This window comes from Hyperoodon ampullatus (genome assembly GCF_949752795.1).
Source record: "Hyperoodon ampullatus genome assembly, chromosome: 19".
In the NCBI taxonomy this organism is placed as follows: Eukaryota; Metazoa; Chordata; class Mammalia; order Artiodactyla; family Ziphiidae; genus Hyperoodon; species Hyperoodon ampullatus.
This window is the reverse complement of record NC_136932.1, coordinates 12,446,068-12,469,869: the sequence shown is the minus strand read 5'-3', so window position 1 is coordinate 12,469,869 and position 23,802 is coordinate 12,446,068. Positions and strand designations below refer to the sequence as shown.

Sequence of the window (23,802 nt, the reverse complement as noted above, 5' to 3'; positions counted from 1 at the left end):
CTAAATATTAAACATTCTAATGAAAATGCAATTCATTTTTTTTTAGTTAGGGTTTTTTCCCCTCCTGGTATGTCATTATGACTAGTCTTTTATCCTATTTTATTAAAAAAAAATTTTTTTTGGCACACCGCGTGGCATGTGGGATCTTCTTTCCCTGACCAGGGACTGAACCCAGGCCCTCGGCAGTGAGATCATGGAGTCCTAACCATTGGACAGCCAGGGAATTCCCATGACTAGTCTTTTAAACCTGTTACTAGAGTTATAAAATTGTATGATGAATTGTATTAGTATGACACATCTGGTAATATATAAGAAAGAACTTTTTTTTTAATTATGATGAGGTGATATAAAATAGCATACTCTGAATTTTTAAAAAATTAGAGACCATGATTCATGAAAATTAGAAATTAATAATAGGACTTCCACTTTTGTCAGTAGTATGGTCACAAATGTTTAGGTGACAGACTTCTAAGACTTGATCCTAAGGCAGTATCTAGAAATTCAACCAAATATTTTATTGTAAAATGATTGTTTATTATGATATTCAATAGTAAAGGTTTGAAGGCAGGATCATTTTGAAAAAGTTATGCAGTCTTGGTTGAAAAACATTAAAGAACACCTAAATAAATGAAAATATATCTCTTGTTCACGTATAGGAAGACTCAGTGTCTTGACAATGTCAATTTTTCTCACCTTAATATACAGATTAAGTTCAAACATATTAATAATTATAGTTGGGCTTTCTGTAGAATTTCACAAGATGGTTAAAAAGTTTTTATGGAAAGGTGCAACAATAGAAAAGGTAAATTTGAAGGACGAGGTGGAAGTACTTGCCCTCCCATGTAGCGAAACTCACTTGGTAGCTATAATACTGTGGTATAAACAAATAGACCAGTGGTACAGAATAAACAGTTCAGAAAGAGACCAGCCCATATATGGAAATACAGTATGTGATGGAAGTAGTATTGGAAAGGATGAACTGTCCAATAGAAGATGAGGAGGAAATGAGTTGTCTGTACAGTGGTAAATTGAACTTCATTCTTTATATTATACACAATAGTCAGTTCCAGGTAGAGTAAATTCTAAATGTGAAAAACAAACTTTAAAACTCTAAGAAGAGAATATAAGAGATTATCTTTGTGACTCTGCAGCAAAAAAAGTTCTCTTCTTCCTCCATCCCTCTCTCCTTCTCCATTTCCTTCCCTTTTTCCTCCCTTCTTTGTCCCTCTTTCCTTTCACTCGTTCCTTCTTCCTGCTTTTCTTCCTGCCATACTTCCTTCCTTTTCTCTTCTGATTGTTTTATTTCCTTCTTGATTCATTCAGTATCTCCCCTAACATAGCTAAGGCAGGCTTTATTTATTTCATTTGTAAGAGTGCTGTCTGTCAGATTTGAATGAGTGTCCATGTGTATGCCTGTGTGTGTGCACGTACTAAAAGTGACTTTCCTTCTTCACCTTTAATATGTGATATGTACATAAGATTGTGTGAAATATATAAGCTATAATGAGTAATAATAAAATGAACACCTGTGAATTCACCACCCAATTTAAAAATAAGAAAATTATTATTGTATTTACTTTGCATTCATATTACCTTGCCTTTCCTGAGAGATAACCATCATTTTTACATTTGTGTTTTGTTACACCCTTCCTTTTACTGTGTAGTTTTATCACATATGTATATAACAGTAGACAATGGTTTTCTGTTGTTTGAGTTTTATAATAATATGTCATCCTAAAAGACTGAATCCTAGACTGGTTGAAGGTGTTTTTATTGTTTTATTATACTATAATCAAAAAAGGGTTAGTATACACAGTATATTCAAGAACTTCTACAGTTCAGTAAGAAAAAAAATCAAACTATTTAGTAGAAAAAAAGGCCAGAGGTACAAACATAATTTAGAGAAAAGGAGGCACAAATAGCCAAGAAATATGAAAAGATGCTTAACCTCCCTAGTAAGTTGGGGAAAAAGCACATTAAAAGTAGGGGTTGGGCCAACATCGTTCTCAGTGATGAAAAACTGAAACCATTTCTGCTAAGATCAGGAACAAGATATGGTTGCCCACTCTCACCACTATTATTCAACATAGTTTTGGAAGTTTTAGCCACAGCAATCAGAGAAGAAAAACAATTAAAAGTAATCCAAATTGGAAAAGAAGAAGTAAAACTGTCACTGTTCACAGATGACATGATACTATACATAGAGAATCCTGAAGATACTACCAGAAAACTACTAGAGCTAATCAATGAATTGGGTAAAGTAGCAGGATACAAAATTAATGCACAGAAATCTCTGGCATTCCTATACACTAATGATGAAAAATCTGAAAGAGAAATTAAGGAAACACTCCCATTTACTACTGCAACAAGAAGAATAAAACACCTAGGAATAAACCTACCTAAGGAGACAAAAGACCTGTATGCAGAAAACTATAAGACACTGATAAAAGAAATTAAAGATGATACGAACAGATGGAGAGATGTACCATGTTCTTGGATTGGAAGAATCAACAGTGTGAAAATGACTCTACTACCCAAAGCAATCTACAGGTTCAATGCAATCCCTATCAAACTACCACTGGCATTTTTCACAGAACTGGAACAAAAAATTTCACAATTTGTATGGAAACACAAAAGACCCCGAATAGCCAAAGCAGTCTTGAGAAACAAAAACGGAGCTGGAGGAGTCAGGCTCCCTGACTTGAGACTATACTACAAAGGTACAGTAATCAAGATAGTATGGTACTGGCACAAAAACAGAAAGACAGATCAATGGAACAGGATAGAAAGCCCAGAGATAAACCCACACGCATATGGTCACCTTATCTTTGATAAAGGAGGCAAGAATATGCAGTGGAGAAAAGACAGCCTCTTCAATAAGTGGTGCTGGGAAAGCTGGACAGCTACATGTAAAAGAATAAAATTAGAACACTCCCTAACACCATACACAAAAATAAACTCAAAATGGATTAAAGACCTAAATGTAAGGCCAGACACTATAAAACTCATAGAGGAAAACATAGGCAAAACACTCTATGACATAAATCACAGCAAGATCCTTTTTGACCCACCTCCTAGAGAAATGGAGATAAAAACAAAAGTAAGCAAATGGGACCTAATGAAACTTCAAAGCTTTTGCACAACAAAGGAAACCATAAACAAGACGAAAAGACAACCCTCAGAATGGGAGAAAGTATTTGCAAACGAAGCAGCTGACAAAGGATTAATCTCCAAAATATACAAGCAGCTCATGCAGCTCAATATCAAAAAAACAAACAACCCAATCCAAAAATGGGCAGAAGACCTAAATAGACATTTTTCCAAAGAAGATATACAGATTGCCAAAAAACACATGAAAGGATGCTCAACATCTTTAATCATTAGAGAAATGCAAATCAAAACTACAATGAGGCATCACCTCACACCAGTCAGAATGGCCATCATCAAAAAATCTGCAAACAATAAATGCTGGAGAGGGTGTGGAGAAAAACCCTCTTGCACTGTTGGTGGGAATGTAAATTGATACAGCCACTATGGAGAACAGTATGGGGGTTCCTTAAAAAACTAAAAACAGAACTACCATACGACCCAGCAATCCCACTACTGGGCATACACCCTGAGAAAACCAGAGAAAACCATAATTCAAAAAGAGTCATATACCACAGTGTTCATTACAGCTCTGTTTACAATAGCCAGGGCATGGAAGCAACCTAGGCGTCCATTGACAGATGAATGGATAAAGATGTGGCACATATATACAATGGAATATTATTCAGCCATAAAAAGTAACGAAATTGAGTTATTTGTAGTGAGGTGGATGAACCTAGAGACTGTCATACAGTGTGAAATAAGTCAGAAAGAGAAAAACAAATACCGTATGCTAACACATATATATGGAATCTTAAAAAAAAAAAAGGTTCTGAAGAAACTGGGGCAGGACAGGAATAAAGACGCAGACATAGAGAATGGACTTGAGGACACGGGGAGGGGGAAGGGTAAGCTGGGACGAAGTGAGAGAGTGGCATGGACATATATACACTACCAAATGTAGAATAGATAGCTACTGGGAAGCAGCCTCATAGCACAGGGAGATCAACTCGGTGCTTTGTGTCCACCTAGAGGGGTGGGATAGGGAGAGTGGGAGGGAGAAGCAAGAGGGAAGAAATATGGGGATATATGTATATGTATAGCTGATTCACTTTGTTATACAGCAGAAGCTAACACACCATTGTGAAGCAGTTTTACTCCAATAAAGATGTCAAAAAAAACCCCCCACAAAACTAGGGGCTGGGGCCTTCCATGGTAGTCCAGTGGTTAAGACTCTGCGCTTCCACTGCAGGAGGCATGGATTCGATCCCTGGTCAGGGAAGATCTCACATGCCACAGGGCATGGCCAAAAAAAAAAAAAAAAAGGTCTGAGAATATATTCCAGGATGAATGTGGGCTTGTAGAGGTGAATCTGCTGGTTTGAAAACAGTTTCAGTCCCTACGTACCACTCACAATGCAGGCATCTTTGCCAGACTTTAAAATCTTACTGTGTAAAGACTCTTGGTGTCTTTGGAGTAACAGATCCTAAATACAATCAAAATATTAAAAAAAAAAAACCAAAACCAAACCCCCCAAACTAGGTGCTATTATTTCACATCCATTGGATTGTCATAAATTTAAAGAGTATTGGCAAATGTGTGATATAATAGGAAGAGAATTCTGATATGTTGTCGATAAAAGAGCTAAATACTACAACCATCTTAGAGAACAATTTGGTAAAAGTAATATTGAGAGTACAATCCTGTTCCTAACTAAAAACCTTAGCGAAACCTTGTATCTGTACATGAAGAGACATGTAGAAACGTGTTCCTTATAATATTTTGTAATGGTGAAAATTGGTAACAATTCCTAAATGCCCATAATCAGGCATATTTATATTATGGTGTGGTTCTCTAATAGCATACTGTACAGCAGTAAAAAAGCAAACCAGAGCAACATGAGTCAATGAGATTGACTCAGAAATGTACAACAGGGGCTCCCCTGGTGGCGCAGTGGTTGAGAGTCCGCCTGCCGATGCAGGGGACACGGGTTCGTGACCCGGTCCGGGAAGATCCCACATGCCGCGGAGCGGCTGGGCCCGTGAGCCACGGCTGCTGAGCCTGCACGTCTGGAGCCTGTGCTCCACATCGGGAGAGGCCGCAACAGTGAGAGGCCCGTGTACCGCAAAAAAAAAAAAAAAAGAAAGAAATGTACAACAGAGTGAAACAATTCTTTGCCTGAAAATATATGTAGTGTGATTCTATTTATGTAAAGGTTAAAAGAATGTATGCTAATATAATGCTGTATTGTTTAGGGATGTAGACATTTGTGGTAAAAGTTTAAAGAAGTGTAAGGCCTATGTGCTTGACACTTAAGAAATATTCTTCTAAATAGGTCAAAAAATCATAATGGAAACTAGAAAACATTATGAATTGAATGTTCATGAGAATACGACATTAAAAAAAAAAGAAAAAAAAAGAATATGACATAAATTGAAATTTGTGGGAAACAGCTAAAGAGTACCTAGGGGAAATGGGTAGCCTTCAGTGCTTACACTAAACAAGAAAAACTACAAATTAATTAGCTAGGCATGCATCTCAATGAGTCAAACCAAAGATGGGAAATATGTCAATATTTGATGAAATAGGAAACAGATGTATACCTTAGATACTATTATATTTACAAACCTCTGATGAGATTATCAGGAACGGGGTGGGGGGTGGAAAGGATAAAGAACAAATAACCAATATCAAGAATGAAAAAAGGGACGTAACAAACAATATTTCTGAATCTCTCTCACTGATACTTTGGATTTCAAACCTTCACGGAGTCCACTAACATAGCATTCAGGCTTCCTACATACATAGAGAAAGTGCCCCAGTGGACTCCTCCTTTTGGGTGGGGGAAGGGTTGGGGAGGAGGAGTCCCACTGATCTGAATCATTGGACAGTAGGGCAGAGGCCACACTCTTAGGCAAGAAAAGGATTTCTGGTTCAGTTTGAAGGATATCACTGCACCTGTCAGTAGTAAGGAGATGGGCAGGACCAGATGATTTCATGAGGAAGTTCTTCAAATTTTAGGAAACGGATAATTCTGTTTAAACTGTTCCATAAAATAGAAAAAGAAGGAAATCCGGTTCAGTATTATTTCTGTTAGTACAAAACTGTTCTAAAACTTGTTAAATAGATAAATAGAAAATCATGGCCCTGTCTCATTTATTAATATTTACCATTGATTAATAATTAATAGCAAATAGAAGTGTATGCAAGAAATCTTAAACAGAGCATTAGCAAATATAGTCAAGAGTAAATTAAAAGAATAATAAATCAGGGGCTTCCCTGGTGGCGCAGTGGTTGAGAGTCCGCCTGCCGATGCAGGGGACACGGGTTCGTGCCCCGGTCTGGGAAGATCCCACATGCCGCGGAGTGGCTGGGCCCGTGAGCCATGGCCGCTGAGCCTGCGCGTCCGGAGCCTGTGCTCCGCAGCGGGAGAGGCCACAACAGTGAGAGGCCCGCGTACCGCAAAAAAAAAAACAACAACAAAAAAAAAAAAAGAATAATAAATCATGACTAACTTGACTTCCTCTAGGTATGGAAGATTTGTCTGTTCTTAGGAGATTATTAATACCTTGCTATTTTAAGAAGTCAAAGAAAGAAAACTTTGATTTTCTAATTAGATGTCAAGAAGGTATTTGTTTATTAAGAAGATTTAAGTTCATTATTAATTCTTGGTTTAAAAAAAAACTTGGATAAGTAGAAATAGATGAATGCCCCCTCCCCTTTTTGGTAAAGATGTATTTCAAACCAAACCGTCATGTGTTTTGATGAAACCCTTGAAGTGTTCCCATTAACATTTAGGTGGAACAAAACAGAGATACCCACTGTTGCTGTTATCTTTTAACTTTTCTTTAAAGTATTAATGCAATTTACCGAGAGAAATAAAACATAAATAGGTAAATGTAGGGACAATTATATATAGTTGATCTCATTATATACTTAATTGACTGAAAAACTATAAAACAATATGAAAATTAATTAAGGTGGCCCCCATACTGAACATTCGGTTTTATATATGCAGATAGTAACCATGAAGAAAATACAGCGGGAGTTCTGAGTTAAAATAACAAATTGAATGAGCACATCTAATTTTGCTCCCCACTGACCTCCACCAAAACTATGGCAAAGGGATTTTTTCAAAGCATAAACCCACAGGGACAAGGGGAACAACAGAGAAGACAGCACCAGTAAAACTGCAAGAAGTATTGCAGGAGGATGAGTGGTACCCTACCCAGGAAAGCCAAATCCCAAGTCGGGGGGAGAACTGAGAATTTCCACCAGTCACGCCATAGAATCCTCAAAAGGCACAAAAGCAGGAAGAGCAGAGCAATGCATGATCCTGTCTCTGCAGTGCACCTGTTTACACATGGTCCTGCCAGGTACCCTGAGTGTGGTGAGCGTACTGTCTTCTAGGCGTTGCTTAGGACTGCGCCCTTTTTTTTTTTTTTTTTGCGGTACGCGGGCCTCTCACTGTTGTGGCCTCTTCCCTTGCGGAGCACAGTCTCCGGACGCGCAGGCTCAGCGGCCATGGCTTACAGTCCCAGCCGCTCCGCGGCATGTGGGATCTTCCCAGACTGGGGCACGAACCCGTGTCCCCTGCATCGGCAGGCGGACTCTCAACCACTGCGCCACCAGGGAAGCCCCTGACTGCACCCTTTGATTGCACCACAAGAGGCTCTTAACTTGTGAAAGGTGACCTGGAGACAAATTTATTTTTTTCTGGGAACCTTCTTTTAATAGTGACAATATTGCTCTTGCTCATGCAGCTAGTTTTCTTCTTGCTGAGTTTTCAAAAGCCAAACTTTATATTGTTTGGGATATACACATAGGTGGTGGTAAAACTGTAAAGAAAAGCAAGAGAATGATAACACAAAAGTCAGGATAATGGCTGCCTGGGGGTGGGACACACTAGTTTTGGATGTAGTGGTTATTGATAAGGTTCTGTTTCTTAACTTGGTTACAGTTTACATATTTTAAAAAATTACAATGAAGAAAACATCCAGCAATGACAAAACACCTCAAACCAGGAATACATTTAATAAATATTTAGGAGCATGTTAAGAAATGGTTAAAACTTTACTAAGGATATAAAGGATACTTTGGGATTTCCTTGGCAGTCCAGTAGTTAGAACTATGCACTTCCACTGTGGGTTCAATCCCTGGTTGAGGAACTAGGATCCACTTGCCATGCAGTGGCCAAAAAAAAAAAAAAAAAAAAAAAAAGATATAAAGGATACTTTGAGTAAATGAAAAGATACATCATATGCTTACATATGTATGTTGCATTTTTCTAAAGATGCCATGCAGTATATTAATTATATTAACTTAATCTATCAAATTTAATACTCATTTGCATTGTGAATAGGAGTTTTCTTCCTGGTGGGAGAGGGAGGCATGACCAAAATGATACTAATATTTCCTCTAGAAAATGTGTAAGAAAAGGGAAGTAGGTATTACAAAAAAAGGGAATAGATATTTAGAATATATCTTGAAGTTATGGTAATCAGAATAATTTGTACTCTAGAAGAAGTAGAGCAGTGGAATCAAACAGAGAATCCAGAAATAGACCTAAACACATGTGGGAATCCACTGTGATAGCTTTGCCTGTCAGAGAAGGAAAAGAGGGCGTATTTGGGGAAAATATCACCCAGATTCCTGCCTCAGCAAAAACATTCAGACAAATGAGGATTGAAAAATACCCAACGTATTGTTAAAAACTATAACAAAAAACTTAAGAGCGCGTGGATTAACTTATGTTTCTGTTGTGATACTTTCTTTTCAAACAGATATAAAACCCAGATGCCATAGATGAAAAAAGGGGATATATGTATTTAAAATTCTGAGTGGAAAAATAATATTATAATCAAATCCAAAAGACAGATGACACACTGAGGAAAAATATGTGTACCACAAATGGAAACTTTCCTTTTATAAATGAAAAAGACCTTTTATAAATGAAAAGCCCATTACAGATAAGACACAGGATTTGAACAGGCATTTGGCAGAAAAATAAATATATAAGGCCAGTAGACATATAGAAGTGGTTACTTCTCGGGGCTTCCCTGGTGGCGCAGTGGTTGAGAATCCGCCTGCCGATGCAGGGGACGTGGGTTCGTGCCCCGGTCCGGGAAGATCCCACATGCCGCGGAGCGGCTGGGCCCGTGAGCCATGGCCGCTGAGCCTGCGCTTCTGAAGCTTGTGCTCCGCAACGGGAGAGGCCACAGCAGTGAGAGGCCCGCGTACCACAAAAAAAAAAAAGAAGTGGTTACTTCTCATAAAAAAGTGGTAACTTCTCTCATAATTCAAGAAATGTAAATAAAAACAATGGGATAGTATTTCTTCCCTCTCAGTTGGGCTAGTAATTTAGAATTTTTGTACTAACGAGTGAAGGTGCGGGAAAGCAGGGTTGCTTTTTAATTGATGGCAGTGTGAAGCGTACAAATCTGAAGAGCAATTGGGCACCATCTGTCAGCACTTTAAATATAATACTCTTTGGACTCAGCCATTCTACCAGTGGGAAACATAAAGGGCTATTCCTCAAGTCTGCTAAGAAGCACATAAAACATGGTTTCCTGTAGCTTTGTTTGTAATAGGAAGAGAAACACAACAAAACCCTGTGGAGGTGGGGAACGGAGTTGAGGCCCCACTCCTGGCCCGGCTCCCTGAACCGAGGCCGTGTGGAGGGAGCCCCTGCCCCCAGTGCACTGACCAGTACGGAGTGGTGTCTGGAGGCTCGTGGTACCAGCGTCAGGCTGCCAGCAGTAGCCAAGGTTTCTGCCCAACTAAATGGAATTGAACCCCTGCAGAGCTCACCTTTCCTGCTGCCTTTTCCCATAAGGATTGTGTTGGAGGTAGTGAGAACAGTAGAATCTATTCTGGGAGAGCGGACATCACAGTTTAGCTACAATACTACCTCACTGGCCTGGCGTCAGCAAGGTGAAGCCTTTGTCTTTGATGATGAAGATGGACCTGTTCCCCATGTGAACACCAAGAGCACAAGCTGAGTGCCCAGCTTAGCTGCCCGTTCCCAGAGTGTCACTGTACTGGTGTTCTCCCTAGACAGTGCCCCATTCCTGGCCACCGTCTTCTTTTCACATAGCTGTGCATTTGAAATTGGCTACATCTGGGTAGGGTATGATAAAAGCAATTCTTCTACCACTAGGGCTCTTAGAGACCGGAGCTCCTTTCTTCGTAGATTTTGGTTAATGTTCTTCTTTATGGGAAATATTCTCATTCATGAAAATCTAATCTAATCACCTTAAAGTAGAACCTCACCACAGACCTGCCCATCTCCTTACTGGTAGGTGCAGTGATATCTATTTTCTTACCTGAAAAAAGAGTGTGGTCTGTGCCCTATGCCTAATGATTAATGCCCAGTCAATGTGGTTCTTCCTGCCCAATCCTTCCCATCATCCAAAAGCAGGAGCCCTGTGGGTCCCTTTCTCTGTGGTTGTAGGAAACCTGAGTTCTATGTTAGTGGACCCTCTGAAGACATTAAAATCCCAAGTACTAGTAGAAATAGGAATATTGGTTGATAAAATAAGAGTTTTGGGATTTGTTGGTCTTTTGGGGGGAAGGAAAGAAGATATGTATCTTCTGGTATGGAAAGATCTAGTGCAGTTTTTCATTGATTAAAGACTGTGTAACTGTATTTATAATTACACAAAAAGGATATTATATTACAATGTTGGAGTATGCATAAATAAGTCATAAGTGAGTATATTTCTTATGGAGAGGCATATGAGAAGGATAGCATGTTCTGTTTTTTTCCTTTTTGTACTATTTGATTTTTTTCCTGTTAGAGAATTGTACATCTACTGATTTTTATGAGTCTGGGTTTTCTGGGCTGTGGGATTATAGCTAACCATTCTTTGTTTTTGTCTTCCTAATTTTCAGTACTATATTTTTATCTTTTTTGTTTATTTTTTATAGTTGAGTGTAATTCTGTCTTTCTATCCATATATTCTTAGGTTACATAGAATGACATCAATTGAAAGAGAAGAAAAGGAGAAAGTCAAAAAAAAAGAGAAAAAACAAGAAGAGGAAGAAACAATGCAACAAGCTACATGGGTAAAATATACGTTTCCAGTTAAACATCAGGTAATTTTGGTATGATCTTTTAAATTGTGTTAGCCATTTCTGAGACTTTGATTCTGCAGTTTTGAGTACTTAGTAATTTTTTTTTTACTTTTGACACACTTTTAATTAACGTAGTTGGAATGAAGTAATTCTTTCTGGCAATTTTATAAGCATAGGTTTATGTTAGTAGAATATAGGTGAGTCATTAGACCAATTTGTAGAAATTGTTATAAATGTAAAATTGTTTTACATTTTTCATATTAGAAAGGAATATTAAGTTTCTTCATAAATCTTTGATTCTCGAAAAAATAAAATGGACTGGTAGATTAATTTGCCTGACCATTGATTTTATTTAGTAAAAATGTGTAAAACCACACATGCTTTATAAAACATTCTCATTCTTGTTTAATCAGCATGTTTTCACTTACACCAGGTTTGGAAACAAAAAGGAGAGGAATACAGAGTAACAGGATATGGTGGTTGGAGCTGGATTAGTAAAACTCATGTTTATAGGTTTGTTCCTAAATTGCCAGGCAATACTAATGTGAATTACAGAAAGTCATTAGAAGAAAGTAAGTAATTTAAGCTGTTTTTCCTGCATAATTGTTTCTGATTTGTATTCTTATAAATTTGTACTATATTGACTATATTTTAGATAAAAGTGTTTTTCTGCAATTCTTACTAGAATGTGCAAAATTACTAATGCAGTTTAATAATTATAAATTCTAAAGTTTTTAAAATTACCTTTTTTCATGGGATTTTGATATCTAGGATTTTAACTTAAAAAGATGATAGAATAGAACTTGTTAAAAGAAAGAAGGCCTCAGTTACCTAATTGTTTTTCTAAAATCTTAAATTCAGTACTGCCTGACTTCTTGAGGAAACACAGTCTGGTGACCTCAGCATTGTAACATTTAACAAAACCAGAAAGAAAGCGATAGAGGCTTCCATAACACTATCACATAAAGGAGATAGTAACTCAGTTTATGCTACTGGCTAATGGCTTTATTTATTTATTTTTTTGGCTGCATTTGGTCTTCGTTGCTGTGCCTTAGCTTTCTCTAGTTGTGGCGAGTGGGGGCTACTCTTTGTTGCGGTGCGTGGGCTTCTCATTGTGGTGGCTTCTCTTGTTGCAGAGCACGGACTCTAGGCGCGCGGGCTTCAGTAGTTGCGGCTCGCAGGCTCAGTAGCTGTGGCTTGTGGGCTCTAGACCACAAGCTCAGTAGTTGTGGTGCATGGGCGTAGTTGCTCCGCGGCATGTGGGATCTTCCCGGACCAGGGCTCGAACCTGTGTCCCCTGCATTGGCAGGCGGATTCTTAACCACTGCGCCACCTGGGAAGTCCCAACTTTAGTGTTTAGAATCACAGAACTCTAGAGGTGAACTGCCCTTTTAGGAGGTAAATATTTTGAAACTCATGTTACATAAACAAATTATTTCATGAAGATGTTAAGTGCCATACTGAAGGTCACACAGATAGTGCTTCTGTTGCCCTTTTTGCACTCTACCATGTTGTCTCTCCTTTGTTGTCTAAGCAATTTTCAAAAGCAGTTCTGTTCACTCTGCAGCATATTTGCTAATTTATGGTGTCATATGGTCTTTCCTGTGAGGCCCATGCTATAGTGCCAAATAAGTGCTATGTACACACCTAGCTAACTGATTTGGCTTCCTTGTGAATGGTTCTCGTGAAACCTGAACCAGTAGATTTTTGAAACTGTTAATGTGGGAAAGTTGTCATTGAATTACCTTTTAACAGAAAAAAACATGTATTTTATAGAGCTCACTGGAATTTATTTTTTAGGGACTAGGAGTGTCTTGCATATAGCAGATGTTCAATAACTGTTTCTATTTGCTAAATAGAAATATTCAATATTCATTTACATTATCTGATTATATTCAAGCTAAATGTCCATTATAATAAGTTCTAAAAGATTGTTATAATTTTTATTACTATTTCATTGTTCCAGTTACCTGTGTAGCACTTAGAAAGGACTTATAGAGAGCTTTTCTTTAATTGTGTTTGACCTATGTAATAAAATCCAGATTATCAATATGCAAAATATTTAGGCTTTTGCAAATTTATTTTGTATCCACTTTCCTTAGCATGGGGTTTTCTATTGTCCAAATGCTGGGCCTTTATCTAGCAGGTACTACGAAGTTGGTCTTGGAGCATCTTTTGAGTCTTTTCCTCCCAGTTGGTAGCAGGGAAGAAACCAGTAGTAAATCAGGTCCAAACAAGGCTACACATTGCATTTGGTTATTTCTCTTTTCTGTGATACAGACTTAAGTATTCTTAACTTGGATTCTATAGATAAACTTCAACTGTATTCAAGAATCCATTGAAATTTATTACAAAAGTTTGTGTGTGTCCTTTTTTTCTGGGTAGGGGATCATAGCATTTATCCAATTCTCATATGGTTCTGTAATACAAAGTATGTTAGAAACCACTGACGCAGACTTTCTGAAGTCAGTGAACAGGTTGAAATAGTCTCATGTGAAGGCTTCTGAAGTACATCTAAACTGTAGTCATTACTTCTATGCTTTAGGTCAGCTGAGCATGTAAGAAAGAATGTAATAGCTTCAACGTTTGTATTTGGGGTTTTTTGAATTAAAAAAAAGTATAAATTGCTGGAATATACTTGATAATTTCCACTAAACTAGGTGTATTAAAGTAAATTACTAATATTTGACATACTTGTAATTACTATATACTTGGGGGTTTTTTTTAGCTAAAAATAATATGGATGAAAATATGGATGAATCAGATAGAAGAAAAAGTCCACGAAGTCCAAAAAAAATAAAAACAGAGTCTGATTCTGAGAAAGGCGAGGTAAAAGATTCAGATGCTACAAAAGGAGCAGACCAAAGTGAAATGGACATTTCAAAGGTTACTGAGAAGAAGGACCAAGGTAAGGAGAGAAAAGTGTGGAGGGCAGCCTGGGGGTGATAAGAAAGCACTGGATCTAGTTCGCACAGCAGGAAAGGTACTGCAATGTCTCTTTGATAATAGCATTATTGAAACATGATTCATATGCCATATAACTCACCCACTTACAGTGTACAATTCAGTGGTTTTTACTGTATTCACAGAGTTGTTCATCTATCACCATACTCAATTTTAGAACATTTTCATCGCCCCAAAAAGAAACCTCATACCCACTAGCAGTCAGTCCTCCCTAAATCCCAATCTACTTTCTGTCTCTGTGGATTTGCCTGTTTTGGACATTCCATATAAATGGAATCAGGTAGTATGTGGTCCTTTGTGTCTGGCTTCTTTCACTTAGCATGTTTTCAAAGTTCATCCATGTTGTAGCATGTATCAATACTTCATTCCTTTTTATTTACAAATGATATTCTGTTGTGTGGATACATCATGTTGTGTTTATCCATTCATGGTGGACATTTGGGTTGTTTCTTTTTGGCTATTAAGAATAATGGAAATATGAACATTCATGTACAAGTTTTTATGTGGACATATGTTTTCATTTCTCTTGGGTAAATACATAGGGGTGGAATTGCTGGATCAAGAGATAACTCTGTGTTCAACCTTTTGAGGAACTTACATTGACTTTTGTAAAAAGTTGTTTTTTTAAAAACTAGATAAGTTAGATAATGCATGAGCCTTAATATGTTTTATAACCATAAAATAACCATAAAATACTCTGTACAAAATCTTATGTGAAGGTACTGGTATATGTAATAGCTATCACATACTAAGTTATTTTTCCTTGTGGCATTCCATCATTTTTAGATACTAGGAATCAGAATATTTAAATATTTGGAATGTATGTGTTTTTTAACCTTTTATAAAGTTTAGCCCCGTCCATTGACCTATTTTAATCATATCAGGAACTTCTAAATATATAGCTATTTATAGTTAAGGTTTTGAGTAAAAATCAGAAAAACTGGTATTTTTTAAAGTGAAAATATTATCATGAATTCCACATTTCAGACTAAAAATTACATTTATATAAATGTCTTTGTTTCACAGACGTAAAAGAAGTTTTAGACTCTGACAATGATAAATCCTTTAAGGAAGAACCGATGGAAATAGATGATGATGTGAAAACAGAGTCACATATAAACTGTCAGGAAAGTTCTCAAGTAGATGTGGTCAATGTCAGTGAGGGTTTTCATCTAAGGACTAGTTATAAAAAGAAAATCAAATCATCCAAACTAGATGGACTTCTTGAAAGGAGAATTAAACAGTTTACACTGGAAGAAAAACAACGCCACGAGAAAATGAAGTTGGAGGGTGGAATTAAGGGTATAGGAAAGACCTCCACAAGTTCTTCGAAAAGTCTGTCTGAATCACCAGTAATAACAAAAGTAAAAGAAGGGTGTCAAAGTGACTTGCTTACACAAGAACAGAGCTCTAATGCAAGTAACGACAAATCTGAAGACTTGATTCGGGGATGTTCACAAAATGATTCCTCAGTTCTTGGAATCAGTGATCCTGATCATACAACAAACAAACTTTATTCAAAAGATCAAATGCTAGATGATGCCTCCATTCAGAGCGCAGAGACAAACTGTCAGAAACAAAATTCTATTCGAAATGACGTAGATGAGAGTCTCTCTGACCCTGCCAGTAAAGGCCGGGAACCCAGTAAGATTAAAACAAAAGGAAGTGATTTTCTCATTGATGACGCTAAACTAGCCAGTGCAGATGAAATTGGTACTTTGATCTATAAGAACAAAAAACCACTCATACAGGAAGATAATGACACCATTGTGTCTCCTTCCCAGAGCCCTTTACTTCCATCAGTACCTAAAAGTACTGATGATAGAGATATCCCATCTCTGTCGAAAGCAATAGACTTTGAAGGAAAATTGGGATGTGATTCTGAATATAATAGCACTTTGGAAAATAGTTCTGATACTATGTCTATTCAAGACAGCAGTGAAGAAGATATGATTGTTCAGAATAGCAATGAAAGTATTTCTGAGCAGTTAATAACTCAAGAACAAGGTAGTGAAGGCTTAGAACCATTGAAACATGAGTTTGTTTCAGATAAGACCACTGGAAACTGTGACGACAGGCTGCAGGCTAAGGTAAATGAAGCAAATGGTAAAAAAACAAGTCAAGATCAGAAATTAGAGGAGAGACCACTTAATAAATGTATCGATCAAATCAATCTGAAAAGTGTCACTGACAAAAAGAATAATGAAAACCGAGAGTCTGAAAAGAAAGGACAGAAAGCAAGTACCTTTCAAATAAATGGAAAAGATAATAAACCTAAAGTATATTTGAAAGGTGAATGCTTGAAAGACATTTCTGAGAGTAAAGTAGGAAGTTGTGACGTTGAACCAAAGGTTAATAATATAAATAAAATAATTCCTGAAAATGATATTAAGTCTTTGACTGTTAAAGAATCTGCTGTAAAGCCATTCATGAATGGTGATGTCATCATGGAAGATTTTAATGAAAAAAACAACTCGGAAACAAAGTCATGTTTACTGAGGTCTTCGGATACTGAAGGCGACTACCGAGATCGCCTAGAGACCCTGCCATCAACCAAAGAGTCTGAGGGTACCCAAGCCACCACGCCTTTGCCATCTTGTCCAGAAAGCAGTTCAGCCCATCAGGAAGAAGATATGGAAATTGAAACCTGCGAAGTTAAGAAAGTTACTTCGTCTCCTGTTACTTCTGGAGAAGACTCTAACTTCAGTAATGATTTTATTGATGAAAATGGCCCGCCCACCAACAAAGATGAAAATATCAATGGAGAATCTAAAAGAAAAACAGTCATCACAGAAGTCACCACCATGATGTCCACAGTAGCCACAGAATCAAAAACCGTAATTAAGGTAGCAAAAGTTGATAAGCAGACTGTGGTCTCTTCCACAGAAAATTGTGCCAAGTCCACTGTCACAACCACCACTACAACGGTAACAAAGCTTTCCACGCCCTCCACAGGCAGCAGTGTGGACATAATCTCTGTGAAGGAACAGAGCAAAACTGTGGTCACCACGACAGTGACGGACTCCCTGACCACCGCCGGAGGCACTCTGGTGACATCTATGACCGTGAGCAAAGAATACTCCACAAGAGACAAAGTGAAACTCATGAAGTTTTCAAGACCCAAGAAGACTCGTTCAGGTACCGCTCTGCCATCGTACAGAAAGTTTGTCACCAAGAGCAGCAAGAAGAGCATATTTGTTTTGCCCAATGATGACCTAAAAAAATTGGCCAGAAAAGGAGGAATCCGAGAAGTCCCTTATTTTAATTACAATGCAAAACCTGCCTTGGATATATGGCCATATCCTTCTCCTAGACCAACCTTTGGTATCACTTGGAGGTATGTACTTTAAAATGCATTTGGGGGAGGGAGAAAGTTTTTAAAGAATTATCTGTTAAAAATATCTCATTTATGAGATAACAGAAATAAGACAGGGAAATATATATTTAATGGGCAAAGTTAGTAACGGAAATAAGATACAGAGAATTTTTAACTCGGCCAGCTGGTAGGTACTAAAGTTTACTTAGGGAAAAATGTTTCAAGACTGAAAATGTAAGGGAATCCTTTAAAATGAAATTCAGCTTCACTTTTCACAAGACAAAGAAATGTGTCAAACGTAGTTTTCGTGGTCTAACCTCCAAGTTGTTGCCATGTGTTTGCTTTGGGAGTGAGATAATCACAGAATTGGATAATCACCAACTTTCTGGAATGTTTGTATTTTATTTCTATTAGGTAATTCATAAAAACATAAGACATAGGAAAATGCCTGTAAATCACACAAGGTTCATCATAATGTAGAAATCTTCTTAATGTAATTTGTTTGCATGATAGGCATTTGTTTTGGAGTTCTCTGTTATTTATGTGAGAAAAGGTAGTCTGAGATTCCTTAGAGAGTTTCTTTAAACCCAGAAATAGTCTTAATTTAAAATTTTCTGGGCATTAAGCTTTGGGGATAAATTATAAGTACGTAGAGTTGGCAGTTGTAAGATCATATAGTTTTAAATTGGGAAAAGATCTTAGAAATTCGTATCTTTTTTAGATGCATAATAATTTGCCTCTGGTCCCAGAGGGACTGAGTTAGGAATAGTGCCTGGTTTTCCTAAATCCCAGTCCAGTACTTTATCTTCTATATCACATTTCACGTATTTGTCCTTGCTTTGTGCTTTTCCATGTCCTTGTCTTTTTATCTTTTCACCCTTAAAATTGAAAAGGATGGAACATGAACATTGAAAACATAAGAGTTCAGTGGGACACGGTCAGAAACTAGGAACGGTCTTGTTTGCAGTGAGATTTCGCTAGGATCCTGAAGTTCATGATGTCAGCAAGTTCCTGAGCAGACTCCATTTCACTTTAGGCTTCATTTCTGTGTGTCTTTAGTATGGTTCCTTTAAGTTGAAATCATACTTTTCTTGTTTTCTTTATATTACAATTAGCTAGTATTAAAAAAAAAAGACTGTAAATGAGTACTCTCTTAAAGGAATTAATTAATATGACCAGTCGTAGTTGGTTTGACCAAGTTTTTAATAACTCATCTTTTGATTTGAATTAAAATATCATCACTCCATTACACATTCAATAGAGACAGCTGAAAAGTACAATTTCTCTGCAGGGCCTGCAATGAAGGATTTGCAGAATCCTGCAGGGAATCAAGGAACTCTTCATTACAGTTCATGGATTTGTAGGATTACTCTGCACTTTTCTGCTTTCTTCATTGAGAGCGGTCCCAAAATGTATCCTTGACTGTCCTGCAGGTAACTTCTTTCCCACTGGAAAAGTTACTATGTACAAATACTTTAATTAAAGTGACCTGGCAGTTGTGGAGGCCGACCTTTCTGCTCTTTTCTATTCTGTAAATGGAAGGTAGGCTTGACTGCGAAGCACTTTTCTCTGAACCAATTCTGTTCACGTGTTGCCCAGGGCCCTTTTCTGCACGGCTGGGTTTCAGAAACCTTGTATTGTTATGTTTTAATATGCACTGGGGGCACAGTTTTTATCTGTTTAGTTAATTTTTCATTTTTTAATGGAAGGAAGTACCTTCCTGTATGTTTTAAACAGATACTGCCTTCAGATATATGCTAACGTCTTAATTTGCTGAGGTTGAGAGAAACATAATCCCTTCTACCTAACGGAGGCATGGGTAAAAATGTAAATTATTCTTGACTTTAGAATGCATTTTTTTTAAATGTATCGCTATAAAAACCATGCATGTGAAATGCATTTTTCTACTCACACTTGAATAAAATATGTCTGATGCTTAGAGTAGGTGCTAAGAATGCCGAAGGCGCATGTTTGGTCTTTATTAAATTTAACATTAAGGCTGAGCAGTATTGAAAAAGTGAAACTTGTCTCATTGACTCATTAGGGCCTCTTTTTCCCTCCACACTGTCCATTCCCTTACTCCCTTTTCCCCAGGCCCTGATTCTGTGTTTCATGATCACTTTGAGCCAGTAGTTTTCTCCATGGTGCTGTCAGAAGGATCCTCCTAAAATGCAGATCTATCCTGTGAATGTTCTGACTGAGCTGAGCAGGCATTTAAAGAGGACGTGTTAACCACCACAGGACTGGGAAGGGGAAAGCGTTTGTCACCTGTCCACCACGTCTGTGAGAAGTGCTCCCCTTTATAACCCATGCACAACTGGGTACATTTCAGAGATCTCCTTATAGATGGCCGCTGATGCTCCTTAAGCCTTCCATTTGGTGCAGCACATTCTGGCTTCTGCCTTCTTCTCTCGAGCCAGCTTCATCTCTCACTGCACCTTCACACCCCTTCCCTCCAGCCAAAGTGCACCGGATGTGGTTTTCAGGAAGAAGTGTGTGCTTTTGTACACCTTCCTCCTCAGCACGTGTGCCCCCTCGCCCTTGTCCTCTGAGACTCCAGCAAAGCCCTCATCCCCATCCCTGGGCCCAGTCAGGTACCACTCCCTTGTGCTTTCCTCTGTTACAGCTCCTGAGGATGCAGGAAGACATTATCATTCATTTCTGTGTCCCCAGCTCCTTTCACTTAGTTTAACACATAGAAGACACTCAGGTGTTTTTTGAATGAATAAATGAATGAACACGCTCTAATGCATGAGATGTGTTCCCCACCTGGTGTTGTTTCCATTGTAAAATAGAGATGCTTTCAAGTTGTTGTTTGTTGAGAGTGATTGGAGGAAGAAGAGAGAGAATGAGAAACAACGCTCTTTCCAAATAAATATTCATTTGTTTTCTCCCATGAGTCCAAAGTTCCCTAGGCATTTCTTTAGGGCGTGTGGTCTGAAAGTGACAGACACTTTCCTCCTCTCAGGACATCCTTGCACTGATTAAATTTGCCCTCTAATTTAAGAACCGTCTGTCCAGGTCAGAGGATTCACAGGGTGATAGCACAACAAAGAAAATAATGGTGTCACAGCTGGAGAGGGGAAGTTAAGAAGTCGCAGCAACTTTTTGGCTAGAGCTTTCTCTTTCTCACATTGTTTGCTTTTCTAACTTAACGTTAAGAATAGAAAGCATTGCTTTTCAAATATAAATTGTCTAAGACTTACCTTGTATACCTCTATTAGAGGAGGAAATTATTTCGTTTCATAGGCTTTCCCTACAGTACAATCAATCAGTATATTCATTTAAGTATGTGGAAACGTCAATAAAATATTTAATTATACAAAACCACTAATAGAGAATTGACAGCCTAGGGCTGCTTTAAAATGTTCTATGGTTAACTCCATTTTAAGGTATGATATTCATTGCAGTTGTAAATTCATTCTGAAATGTGTTTTTAATATTATTTTTAAAAGAATATCTAAAATATTCAATAACTTTGTATACAGTGTTTAGAAAAAACCTGAACACAGAGATTCCTTTGTCTCCTGACTAGTAACTAACATAGTAATGTCCTTTTTTATTATTCATTGTATCATAGGATTCTAAAACTACACTAATGTTGTTAAAGTAACGTTACTATTAGCAGCATTCATCATCCAGTACCTCGTGTTTTGCAGAACCACCATTTCAGTACAAAATTTTTTTCCATCTGGAAAGGTCTTATTGGATTTGTGAGGTCTTTTTGTTTTGCTTTTTGAGAAAATTGAAACATTTTCAGTTTGTATCAGCAAAAATCAGTTAAGATTTTATTCTTCTTCAGATCACTTATCACATTGTCACACAATTATTTATTTCTCCATATATGCTCTCATTCATAATTTTTCTAACACATATTTTAGAATTAGGCTAAATTTATAAAATCTTTGTAAATTGTTGCCATATCAGTCTTACAATGAAACATGCTTTGTTTTACATATTTATATGGCATTTGAGGTGACTACAGCCCCTTTGTGAATTGTTAGATGCATGTTATGCCTGGGAACAAAAAAGTTCTTTTATTAAGGGACATATAATAACCAAAGTGCTTATAAAGCCATATGATAAATATTGAAGTCACAATGAGGACAAAAAATCCTTCAGTTTAGTAGAGTGTGTGTGTGTGTGTGTGTGTGTTTGTGTGTGTGTGTGTGTGTGTGTGCGTATACATACATCGTTTTTCTTGGGTTTTTCTTTCAGGTATAGACTTCAGACTGTGAAGTCCTTAGCTGGAGTGAGTCTTATGTTGCGGTTACTGTGGGCAAGTCTGAGATGGGATGACATGGCAGCCAAGGCTCCTCCAGGAGGAGGGACTACACGGACAGGTAGCGGTTTTTTATTTTCTAATTTAAGTTTAAAAGAGAAAAATCTCTTGCAGTTCACTTCATTTTAAGCATATCTGTTATTTATTAAAATATAGTGCTAGTATTTTAAAAACAAGGCTTTGGTCAAGTTTAGTAGCACATGCTATAAAATCCTGGGGGCCGGGCAGGGGGGTTTCACATTATAAGGGGAGTCACTAATGTGTGAACCAGTGTGAATTTTTAAAAGATATTTCTTACCGCACAGTATAAATCATTTAAATTGGGACATCTGGACCCCTGTGCTTGCTGCTGCTCTCCTAGGGTTTTTATTATTTTGACCGAATTTTGCCACCAGGAACTAAGCTATGCCCAAACAGCATTTTGCTCAGTTTAGAAATTTTCAGTGACGAAGAAACTCAGTATTGTTGCAGTCTAGTGATTGTCCTGCAGCTGTTCATTAAGCAAATGTTTCCAAAGGTTTAGTCTCTTTTTTTTTTTTTTTTTTTTTTTTTTTGTGGTACGCGGGCCTCTCACTGTTGTGGCCTCTCCCGTTGCGGAGCACAGGCTCCAGACGCGCAGGCTCAGCGGCCATGGCTCACGGGCCCAGCCGCTCTGCAGTATGTGGGATCCTCCTGGACCGGGCACGAACCCGTGTCCCCTGCATCGGCAGGCGGACTCTCAACCACTGCGCCACGAGAGAAGTCCCTAGTCTCTTTTTTAAAGTACCAGATGTTGTACCTTTTTATTCTCTGGATATTTTAGGTGGTTATTAATACTATGTGAATTAAATCACCATAGAAACATCTGAAACTGAAATCACAACAACAGAAATAATTAAGAGGCGAGATGTTGGTCCTTATGGCATTCGATCTGAATATTGTATCAGGAAAATCATCTGCCCCATTGGAGTTCCAGAAGCACCAAAAGGTAAGGAGTAGAAAGAATTCTTTTCTTTTATTATTTACCTGTTAGCCATATCTTTTATGAATTGAAGTTTGATTATAATTGTTTCTTTAACTCTTTATTCAACTTTTGAAAAAAATACTTTTTCATCACAAACTATTCTGTTTTTAAAATGATATTTAATCAATAAACATAGCGAAATTCCACTAGACACACAGTGCTGACTACAGTCATGGTACCAGGCAGAGGAAGGGTACAAATGCCTCTTTTATCAGTAATTAAAGATATGGAGCAGTGGTTGACACCAGACCATCAGCTCCAAGACTCAAGCCTTTGAGTCTGTCTGGTTGTAGTCCTGGAACCTGCTGCAGAATCTGACACATAAGTGGTCAGTGAAGATTTGTTGACTCAAGGGTTCAAGCTATTGTGTAATACTTCAGTGGTCAGGGTAGAAGTAACCTAAGAGGCATAAAGAGTTACTCAGGAAACATTTATAGACACCTACATGATAGGCCCTAGGTGGCAAATACATAGAAGAATGGGATCCAGCCCCTATTCTAAAGGAAGCAAAGAAAAGGTATAATAATTCTATACTTGAGAATCAAAACTATTAACACTAAAAAGAGTCCAGTAAGGTGTCCAGATTCAAGATATAAAATTAGACAAAAATAAATAATTTTATTTTACATGTGTAGTAAAAATACTTAGGGGAACAACTATGAAGAAACGTGTAAAAAGAAAATGCTGTCTATAAATAGAAGCTTACTATTTTATAGAAGTTAATTGTCCCCAAATGGATAAATTTAATTTTTTGAATCTTGATTGAATCAACTCAGAAGCTCATCTTGGAAAATAAATGAGAATGGCTTTTTTTTAAAAGAGTACCAATAAGGGGGTAGCTGTCCTAATAGATGATGAAATATTAGTATAATTAAAACAGTGTTGTCCTGGAACAGGAATAGACAGCTCAGCTGATAGGCAAAGACACACAGATGGAAGGAGGCGTTCCTGACCAGTCGTCAGTCTTGACTCCACAGCTGTTGATGCAAACCACTGCTGTCTCCTTGAATCACTTTTCTTTTCTTATATCACTTCATACAATCCAGGTCCTGCTGCTGTTTCAGTTTCCTTCTG

General features: G+C 37.6%; 1 protein-coding gene across 3 annotated transcripts in view; it reads left to right on the top strand.

The window, feature by feature from the left end:
• Positions 1-23,802, top strand: part of BPTF (bromodomain PHD finger transcription factor) — a gene marked incomplete at its 5' end in the record, with an annotated part of 142,575 nt that overhangs the window by 71,066 nt on the left and 47,707 nt on the right. For all 3 annotated transcript variants that reach the window (XM_079725122.1, XM_079725120.1, XM_079725121.1), the window contains 6 exons: positions 11,055-11,184; positions 11,597-11,735; positions 13,892-14,071; positions 15,154-17,464; positions 21,662-21,786; positions 22,564-22,692. In XM_079725122.1, coding sequence (XP_079581248.1) covers positions 11,055-11,184; positions 11,597-11,735; positions 13,892-14,071; positions 15,154-17,464; positions 21,662-21,786; positions 22,564-22,692 — 3,014 coding nt within the window. The remainder of the gene's footprint in view (positions 1-11,054; positions 11,185-11,596; positions 11,736-13,891; positions 14,072-15,153; positions 17,465-21,661; positions 21,787-22,563; positions 22,693-23,802) is intronic.